Raw genomic sequence first — 10,352 nt, 5'->3', positions numbered from 1 at the left:
TCTGTCTTGGAAGAAGTACAACCAGAATGCCCCTTAGAAGCAAGGATGGCAAGACTACGTCTTACATACTTTGGACATGTTGTCAGGAGGGATCAGTCCCTGGAGAAGGACATCATGCTTGCTAAAGTACATACAGGGTCAGCGAAAAAGAGGAAGACCCTCAGCAAGATGGATTGATAGAGTGGCTGCAACAATGAGCTCAAGTATAACAACGACTGTGAGGACGGTGCAGGACCGGGCAGTGTTCCGTTCTGTTGTTCTTCGGGTCGCTATGAGTCGGAACCGACTCGACGGCACCTAACAACAACAGGGGCTGGGATTGTGTGTAAAAGAGAGTTACTACTTAATGAATACATAGTTTCTGTCTGGAGTAATGAAAAAGTTTTGGAAAAAGATGGTAGTGATGGCTGCACAACATTGCAAATGGAATTAATGCCACTGAAATATACACTTAAACATAGTTAAAATGGTATTTTTTTATGTATTTTACCACAATAAATTTTTTAAAAAGCAATTAGAAGTAAAATTTTTAACTCTGGGAAAAACAAAGATGTGCAAAAGTTTTATGTATAAAGATGTTTATAGTTAATAATGAAGTTTACAGTTAATAGTGAAGCATTATTAATAAGTAGTGAAAACTTGGAAACAACCCAGACATTCAACAATGGCTTCTGGTTAAATAAATATATAGATATTCAACTGATGAAATAGGAATAATTATTAAATATAATTTTGAATACTGAACTCAACAATAAAAATATTTACAGAAATAATAGCAGGCTTTATATCCTAAGCATTTGCTAAGAGCTTTACATACTTTCTATCATTTAGTATTCACCTGAATTCTACAAAGCATTATTTTAAAAGTGAGGAAACTGAGTCTAAAGATATTTAGGTAACTTGTCCAAAACACATACCTTTTTAAGAGCTTAAATCATCATTTAATTCCAAGTCTGACTACTCTAAATCTTTTATGGTTTTCCTGCCTTCTATGCTCAACGGTAAGAAAAAAAATCTTCCTGATATATTGTTAGGGGAAAGCTAATGTAACCAAGAAGCAAGTATTATGTGATCCCAATCTTTTAAAACTAAGTATACATTTGAAAATATCAAAACGAAACACATTAGAATGAGTTAAAAAAAAAGAAAAGGTTAATCCTGAATGATGGGATGATTTTCTTCATTGTTAATTTCTTGAGCCCAAATTTCCAGTAAAGAATTTGTATTATTTTCAACAGAAAAAAAAAAAAAACTATTTAAAATAAGCCAACTCAAATCTCTTTCCATGGCTTCGACAGAACTTAAAACTTATTTACAATAAACATGTTAGTATTACCTTGTATACTGACATCAAAATCCACTTCATCTTCACCTGCAATGTTAGATGCTACACAAGTATATCGGCCAGTGTCTGATATTTGAGCCTCTTTTATTTGAAGTGTGTGCCCATTTGCAGCAATGTTAACATGATCATCTGATTTAAGGGGCTGTGATTAATGATAATAATGTTAGCATACACACTCTAATAAATCCTCTAAGAGACCATGCAGCTGATACTTTTTATGACTCTTTAAAAACGTACAAATAAAATTAAATGTAAAATATTCAAGACAATAATTTAATTTGATTAAACCAATTGTTTTGGAGTAATCATATTTTTATTTATTGAAAATCTGTACCTGATAAATTTTATATTTGTGCCAAGTACTTACAGTGGTGTATTTATACATTTTCTATGATAAAAAATACATTCTTAGGAGTGTTATACATTTATCTATGTAGGAAAAATATTTTCAGTTGATCCAATATTGAATTAAAAAAAAATGCCTTTTATGATGATTGTGTAGAAAATATTGGAAATTTTTATGAAAAATTGAGGGTATTAACATAATTTGATTTCATTGAAAAACCAACCATGCTCATTCATAAACATCTTTACCTCATAAATGAAAAATTTTAACCTGCAGATAGTTACAGTATGATGTTTTATTGATAATATAACCTACACTTCTTTGGAGCCCTGGTGGTGCAGTGGTTAAGAACTGGGCTGCTAACCAAAAGGTCAGCGGTTTGAATCCACTAGCTGCTCCTTGCAAACCCTATGGGGCAGGCAGTTCCACTCTGTCCTGTAGGGTCACTATAAGTCAGAATTGACTCGACAGCACACAACAACAACCTACACTTAGAATAGTTCATTTCCACTTACACTAAATTCTCCTTCATTCCTTGAAGATTTTCGCTCTGACTCATTGTCATTCCTTCTAATGATGCTTTTTTTTTCTAATTCTTGGTGATTTCAATACCCACAGACAGTCCTTCCAATGTTGTGTGTGCTCAGCCTCTTGACTTCCTCTCTTATGTTCTTGTCCCTCCCCCCTTTCTCAGTCACCCAATATGAGACTCATACTCTAGATCTTATTATTACCAGTATTCATAATCTCAATTTCAAGCTCTCACTCTCTGACCACCACCTCCTAACTATCTCACTATTTCTAGAGTCCCAACTTCCAACAATTTTTTGACTCTGTGAGACAACCCCAAACCGTGAAATTTGCAACCTTTTCACAGCTTCTCATACTCCTCATGGCCTCTATTCCCTCCTAACCCAGAGAGACCCCAATCATTATAATCATCCATGTTTAAAAATTCACACCTTTACCCCCTTTCCCTTTATTGTATTCCCCTGGCAAAACGCTAACCCCAGTTAAAGTTCTTTGCCCTTTCTGATCATCCTCTGGTCTACTCAAAGACATCCCTCCAGCATTGTCTCCTCTCTTATCTGTATTATCATCAATTTATTTTTTTCCACTGGACCATTTCTATCTATGTAGAAAATGATATAAAGGTCAGCAGTTCGAATCCACCAGCCGCTCCTTGGAAATCCTATGGGGCAGTTCTACTCTGTCTTATAGGGTAGCTACGATTCAGAATCAACTTGACGGCAACAGGTTTTTTGGTTTTATACAATGAAAACTCTCTTGACTGCAGTTCACCTCCAGTTATCAACCATAATTTTTTACTCCCTTTTACAGCCAAATGAGTTTTATACACTTTCTGTGCTGAATTTCTTTCCTTCAACTTTTCTTGAATCTGCATCTGTCACCTTCTGTACTTCCCCAAAATGACTTTGTCAAGATCACAAATGAAGTCCATTTTGCTAAATTTTTTGGTCAATCTGTCTTAACCTGACCTATCAGTGGCATTTGACACATTTTAGCTTGTCTCTAACTTTGAAATACTTTTTTTTTCTCCTTGTCCTTAGGGCCAGGACACTCCCTAATCTCCAACCTTTAAATGTAGCAGTACTCCAAAGCTTAATTCTTGAATATCTTGTCTTTCTATCTAACCTCACTTTCCTAGTGATCGCATCCAAAATCTTGGGCTCATCTTCGACTCATCTCTTCCCCTCACATTTCACATCTAAATTCATCAAATCCTGCTACCACCTTGGTGGAAGCAACCAACATCTCTTTCCTGGACCATTACAATAGCTTCATATCTGGACCTACTCTAATTTTGCCCTCCAACATAGAAGCCAATGTAATCCTTTTAAATCTTAGATCATGTCACTCTTATGTTCAAAATTTTTCAGTGGCTTCCCATTATACTCATAATAAAGGACAACTGGTGGCACAGTGGTTAAGAGCTCAGCTGCTAACCAAAATGTTTGCAGTTCGAATCCACCAGCCGCTCCTTGGAAACCCTAGGGGGCAGTTCTATTCTGTCCTATAGGGTTGCTAATAGCCAGAATTGACTCAGTGGTAATGGGTTTTGGTTTTATCCTCTCTGATTGAATTTTCTCCTTCATACTTGCACCTTCTGACATATGATATGTTTTACTGGTTTGTTTGTTTAATTTTTGTCTCCCCCAGCCAGAATGCAAACTCTATCTGGGCAGGGATTTTTTTTTTCTATTTCCTTCATGGCTGTATCCCAGGACCTAAAACAGTGTCTGGTAAATAGTACGTGCTCAATAACACTTTGGGACTGAATGGATCATTATTATTATTATATTAATTTAAAATATATCATAATTTAAATTTTCTGTGCCAAAAGAAAAATTTCAGAGCATGAATAAATAAAACTGAAAGATTCTATCAAACTTTTTATGGCCAATGCTGCCAATATATTTGGAGGTTTTTCTCTGCTTTGCTCAAGTAATGTTGCTTATCGAGAGTGAAATAACGGAAGAAGGGATATGAAAAATAAACAAAAATCAAAATTTCTTTGTACACATTCTAGAGGACCAATCCAAACCCAGAAAAATTTAACTGTTTAACTAAAGCATCTTTATTAGATCAATTCTAGAGTATGAATTTGAAACTGTAATTTCAGTCTTTATCCAGTCTTTATGTGTATGTGTTTGTGTTTATATGTGCATACAACAACTGAAAAAAAAAAACCAAACCCATTGCCGTCAAGATGGTTCTGACTCATAGCGACCCTAAAGGACAGAGTACAACTGCCCCATAGGATTTCCAAGGAGCAACTGGTGGATTTGAACTGCCAACCTTTTTGTTAGCAGCCGAACACCTAACCACTGCGCCACCAGGGCTCCATGTAGCAACTACAAGGAATGAAATAGCTTTAGAGAAAATTAAAAATAAAATGATAGTATGATTGAAAGGAGAAAGAAATTATCTGTTTTCAAGTAAACTCATATAGAACTGATATTGTACTATGAAGTGTGCCTGTAGTCAGAAAAGAAACTGTAAACAGAACATAGTGGGAGTTCCATATTTTTCCTTTGGCAATGGCTTCCAGATGAAACTTGCTTATTTTATAAGAGTTTTTTTTTTTTTTCTAGCTGCCAATATTGCAAAATCCATCTGGGATCTGAAAAAAATGCAGCTGTATCTTTCCTGCATCTCAAATCATGACTAAGACCTGAAATTCTACAACTGGAATTTAACTGACCATTTGGTTGATTATGTGTAAAACAGGACAAACAACAGCTTAGCTATTTCACATCTGTAGTAAGCACAGTGTTAACAGCAGTTAAAAAAAAAAATCTCTTTTTGCCTGAAAAACTACAATGTATATCTTTAAAACATACATGGAAGAAAACTGGTGGAATGAGAAATAAGGGTGTGTGGTCTGAAAGTCAGGCCATAGAACTGTGAAGGGTCTCCCTTGTATTTGAAGTTTCTTAGTTCTCCCAGTTAATTATAATGGACACATAATCATCTCTTTTGGCTTTTTTTCTTCATCTTGGGATATTAAAAATATTACCTATTTTAATAAAAGAGTTAAAGATGTTTAAAGACAGTTCTGAATAAACTTATGAATACCCATGCTATGCCTATCATTCTAATGCGGTTTAGCACTGACTTTGTGTTTCTTACCTACAAAATTTACTTACTTATCTGATAAAACCATAGAACAGAGACACCGTCCCCTAACTTCTCCAGTGGGAAGGTGGCCAGATTATCGTAGACAACTGCTAATACACAGAAACAATCCTGCAAACTTCCCAGTGATGGAATAATACTAAAATTGCTGAGCATGGTTAGGGATTTTTTACAGTTCTAGAGTCAATCTGCAAGAGATTGTGCTAATTTTAAAGACCACAGTAATTCTCGGACTCACTATGTCTTTCTTTTTTTTTTTTTTTTTTTGTAATTGATCATTTTAGTCTTTAAGAAACCATCAGCAAAAGAAAAAAAAATTGGGACTGGCCTGTCCATCCTTGTACCAGCTGAGAGAGGCAGAGGGAATTGCATAAGCTTCACATTCCAATGTCAAGGTGTTGTTTACTTTTATCTTCACTTCTTTAGGGGAAAGACCTGGCCCCAAGAGGTCGCCTTTATTGATTACGGGTGGAACTGCATAAAAATGAAGATTAAAAGGTTAAACACTGGTTCTTTTAATTAAGTGGAATACCACGGAAATCGTGCTGAGAATCACATAAGAAAATAAGGAAATAATAGAAGCATTTCCTATGCTCCCCTTACATGAAGGAGGCCCTAAGTTAGCATCTTATAAAACAGCAGCGTTCAGATACAAAATGTGAAGGAAAATAATACTGCCGATGAGGATGAAGCCCTTCACGGTGCAGTTATATTTTTTCCAAGTCCACAGACACAATCTAGCATGACCCATAAAGTGCCTACTATTGGTCATCAAAGAGACTGAGTCAAAGAACAAAAAACAATCAGAAGGATACTCTTTCTTTACAAGGGGGAAAAAATCTTGAAACATAGGACCTATTAATGGTAGTATGAGCTTTACCTTTTGTTTATAGGTTGATTCACATTGGAATAGTCACCTTGGTACTGCTGTCTAGAGCATATACTTTTAAACACTGTTTTGTGCCTGAAGAAACTATAAGTCAGCCCAGAGGGTAATTCAGAAGCAAAAATAGAAAAACTTAAGCAAGTGCCAATGACAAGTTCTTCAACAAGAGGTTAGTGAGCAAACTGAGTGGACTTCTCACATCTTTAAGCAATTGAGGTCATGGGCACAATGTTTAATTCAACTTCCATCCTTAACGAAGCAGGCTGCATAAACAACCATCTTTAATGATGAGTACAAATAATTATGAACCTATAATCAAAAACAGGATTGAAAAAGTGAGAACAATTGGTGAAGATATATGAAAACAGTGCTCTTTCAGAACTTACTGTAGACCTTTACTTCATAGTGCTTTATCATTTCCCCAGCCTCATTAGTAGCTACACAAGAGTATCTTCCAGCATTGTCCTCCTGTGCATTTAGGATCTGCAGAGTCCTGCCTCCTGAAAAACCATGGAACAGCAAAGCATCTCTGAAATCACAGTAGCAGCAGTGTATGCACAAATTACCACAGTTTTAGTTCTTGTTATTAGCATATTTCTTTTTATATGAGCCAATTCTGTGATAGACGTTTGACATGAGACAAACTACAATACAGATGGGAACCGCATGGCACGTGATGACGGTCACTAAGTCCTCTGTGCTCTTCCGTGGTAATGACTCTCATGCCCATTCTGTCCTTCCCATGCCTCTATACACTGCTTTAGCCAAGACCCTTACTTCACGGTCTTCATAAACAGGTCCTCTGCCTTAATCCTCTCCCTCCTCTCATCTACTGTCTGATTAGTAGAGATTAATCTTGCTAAAACAGTTTTTACTATGCTAGTTTCTTTCTCAGAAATCTTCCATGGTTCCCAATTGACTGAAGTATGAAGTCAAAGTTCTTTAATCCACACATTTACAACATGACTCACAACCTTCTGACCCTATCTCCTAACACCCCCTGCCCCCACACACAATGTCCCCACTCAATTGGGGGGTGAGGGGTTATTACTCCTTACATATGGCTAGGCCATTCTTACTTTGTACTTTTCCCATACTAGTGCCCCTGCTGGATCTGAAATCTTTGCTAACTTAAATACAACCAGCTCAATTCTATAACTGTCTTTAAAGTCTGGTTTAAATTCTGACTCTGCAACAAAGTTGTTCCTGATCACTTGAGCCCATGGTGACAATTCCTTATTCTGAATTCTTATAAAATATGTCCCTACTCTCATTTATCTCACTCCATGATTATTCATGTCGCACGAATATTCACAGATTTGTGTTGCTAATTAACTTTTCACACATATTATCTCTCCTCACATAAGACTGTGTTTCTTAAAGCCAGTGATCATACTTTTTAATTTTTTCTATTTCCATGGTGTCAGGTCTTAAGGAGGAATAAATAAACTCTCTTTATCTAAATAGTAACTCTCCTTTAAGGTCCAATTCAACAAAAAATAAACTTCTACCCTTTTTGTCATTCTACATTTTAATATATTTTAGCAATTAATTACGTTTTGCTAAACAAACATAGAATACGTGCATTATTTACACAAAATATGGTGCATTGGTGGTGCAGTGGTTAAACGCTCAGCTGCAGAACTAAAGGTTGGCGATTTGAACCCACCAGCCACTCTGCTCTGCAGGAGAAAAGATGTGGCAGTCTGCTTCCATAAAGATTCACAGCCTTGGGAACCCTATAAGGCAGCTCTACTCTGTCCTAAAGGGTCACAATGATTCGGAATCAACTGGACGGCAATGGGTTTTTATTTATTTGTTTTCATTTAGGTAAATAAAAATAAATAAATAAATTAGAAGGTAATTAAGGTGCCATTTTATTTAGATAGTAATTTTAGGTGCCTTAGATTACAAGATACATACGAACAACTAAAAATTTATATTGATAAAACATTATACAACCAACAGCATAGGCACTTTTGTAAAAAAAAATAGCCAGTGTTTCTGCTTTTCTATAATAATGGATGGAGAAATACACCTTAAGAATCTGAAGTAAGCTGATTACCTGGAAGAATTCTAATATTTTGGTTAGATTCTAAAGGAGCTCCATCTTTAAACCAGGTGATGATTGCTGGAGGATATGAATAAGCTTCACAGACCAAAGAAGTGGGGTTGTTAAGAATAACAGTGACTTCTTCAGGGCTGCCATCATTTTCTACACCAGCAATTGTAGGAGATACTAAAACAGATTTAAAAAGTGGTTAAAGAAAAGTATTTAGAAATTTCCATTTGTGCATTTCTAAACTTTCATTGTACCTATTCCTGCGATTCTATTCTCACAGATACAGGAAAACAATTGATTTTTGTTCTTATTCTACACAAAACAGTGAGATCCCTCAAAAAACTTATACGGTAATGGAGGATATAGCCACAAAAACAAGGACTCGTAACATGATGCTGTAAAGTCAATCATGGGAATTTTGGTTCAGGGAGTATGGAGACATGACATTCAATTCTATCGAGATATAGGCTGTGAGAACTCTCATCAGAGAAGGCCTCTTACAGGAGACATTCAAAGTGAGCCTTAAAGGATTAGTGGTAGTTAGCAAGTGAAAGGAGGGAGACTAGTAAGAAGGAGGGTACTGGAGCAGAGGAGAAGTAAATAGTGAGAGGCAAATGGAATAGATAAAGGAAGGATTTGAAAGGGTCAAATTGGAAGAGTATCAGTTAGAGATGGGTACATTTGTTTCACAAGAAATAATGAGGGACTGGAGTAGAACTCTGAAGGAAGCACAAAGAGGAGGAAGTAATTACAGAAATATTTGGGAAGTCAATTGGCAGGACTTGATGATAGAATTTGAAGAGTAAGAAGACTAAGGGAGACAGAGAAGTCAACAATAACTTCCAGCCTCTTTTTTCTTTTTGGCTTGGAAATCTAGTTAACCAGCAGTGGAGCAACAGAAGTAGAAAATATCAGAAGATTTACTCATTTAGAAGGAGAAAATGGTTTGTTGAATTCTGAATATCTTAAATTTTAAGTGTCTGTGAGAATTTCAGGGCGAAATGTCCAACAAGCAATTGTATATAGGACTCTCAACCTTGGGAGAAAGATCTGGATTTTAAAAGTTACCAATCTATAGAAAATGATAATTAAACCCATGGGAATGACACTTATTATTTGGAGAGAACATATAAAGTGAAATGAGCGGTGGAATAAGAACAAAATACTTGGAGATGCAATGTTTAATTGCTGGATCAACTAAAAGTCCATAAAGGAAAGAGAAAATGAGCAATCAAAGGTGTGCACGGACAACAGGAAAAGAGCACAGTCAAGCAGAAAATGATCAGTAGTGTCAAAAACATTAAGATAAGGACTTAAAAAGTAGTCCTTGGATCTATAAGTAGGGTAGTCTTTGCCAGAGCAGTGTCAAGAACGGTGTAGGCCAAAGTCATCTTTCAGTGGGGCAGGGAATGCTTACAATACTACGTGATGGAGACAGTAGAAGGTAAGGCTACAGGTAAGGCAGGCAGTGGAAATGACAACATATCAGAAAAGGTAGAGAGACAGGCTCAAGGGCATGATTGCAAGCAGTAACTGTGAACAAGAAGGATGCCTCATCCCTGGGAAAAAGAAGGGTAAAGGCATTCAGTTTATGGCTGGGTAGACTGGCAGTTGTAAAAGCTCGCACTTGAATATCTTTAACTTTATGAAATTGGTAGAAAAGAAGACTTTTATTTAGATTCTTAAGTCTTCAATGAAAGACAGAGAGTGGCAAGGAAGTAGGTAAATAACCACAGAGGATGGTAGGGAGTGTAGTCAGATGGCATGACTTGGGATTCCTGGGAATAAAGAATGAGTGGTCTCAACTGAAGAGTGTCCCTGGGGAACTGATGTCTCTAGGAAGAGCTGGATTTCCATTACAAAGGAGTTGGAGTTGTTTTGAATCAGGTTTCCAGAGAGCACAGGAGAAGTGATGATTTGGAGATGGGTCAGTATCTAGAGATGAGTCAGTGGTGGGAGGAATGTGGCAGGAGGAAACTTAAAGCTCCAAGGGAAGCAATGAATTTCAGAAGAGGAAAGGAGAGGCAAACCAGGGCTGGGCATTTGCTTTTCA

At 36.5% G+C, this 10,352-nt stretch overlaps 1 protein-coding gene across 1 annotated transcript in view; it reads right to left on the bottom strand.

Annotated features, from left to right (window-relative positions):
- The window catches only part of HMCN1 (hemicentin 1), a 545,341-nt gene that overhangs the window by 127,080 nt on the left and 407,909 nt on the right, over positions 1-10,352 (bottom strand). Inside the window, exons 50-53 of the mRNA XM_004372917.2 lie at positions 8,303-8,476; positions 6,624-6,737; positions 5,680-5,825; positions 1,337-1,487 (exon numbers count right to left, since the gene is read on the bottom strand). Coding sequence (XP_004372974.1) covers positions 1,337-1,487; positions 5,680-5,825; positions 6,624-6,737; positions 8,303-8,476 — 585 coding nt within the window. The remainder of the gene's footprint in view (positions 1-1,336; positions 1,488-5,679; positions 5,826-6,623; positions 6,738-8,302; positions 8,477-10,352) is intronic.

This window comes from Trichechus manatus, unplaced genomic scaffold (genome assembly GCF_000243295.1).
Source record: "Trichechus manatus latirostris isolate Lorelei unplaced genomic scaffold, TriManLat1.0 scaffold00021, whole genome shotgun sequence".
NCBI classification, from domain to species: Eukaryota; Metazoa; Chordata; class Mammalia; order Sirenia; family Trichechidae; genus Trichechus; species Trichechus manatus.
This window is presented reverse-complemented; position numbering and strand designations above follow the sequence as displayed.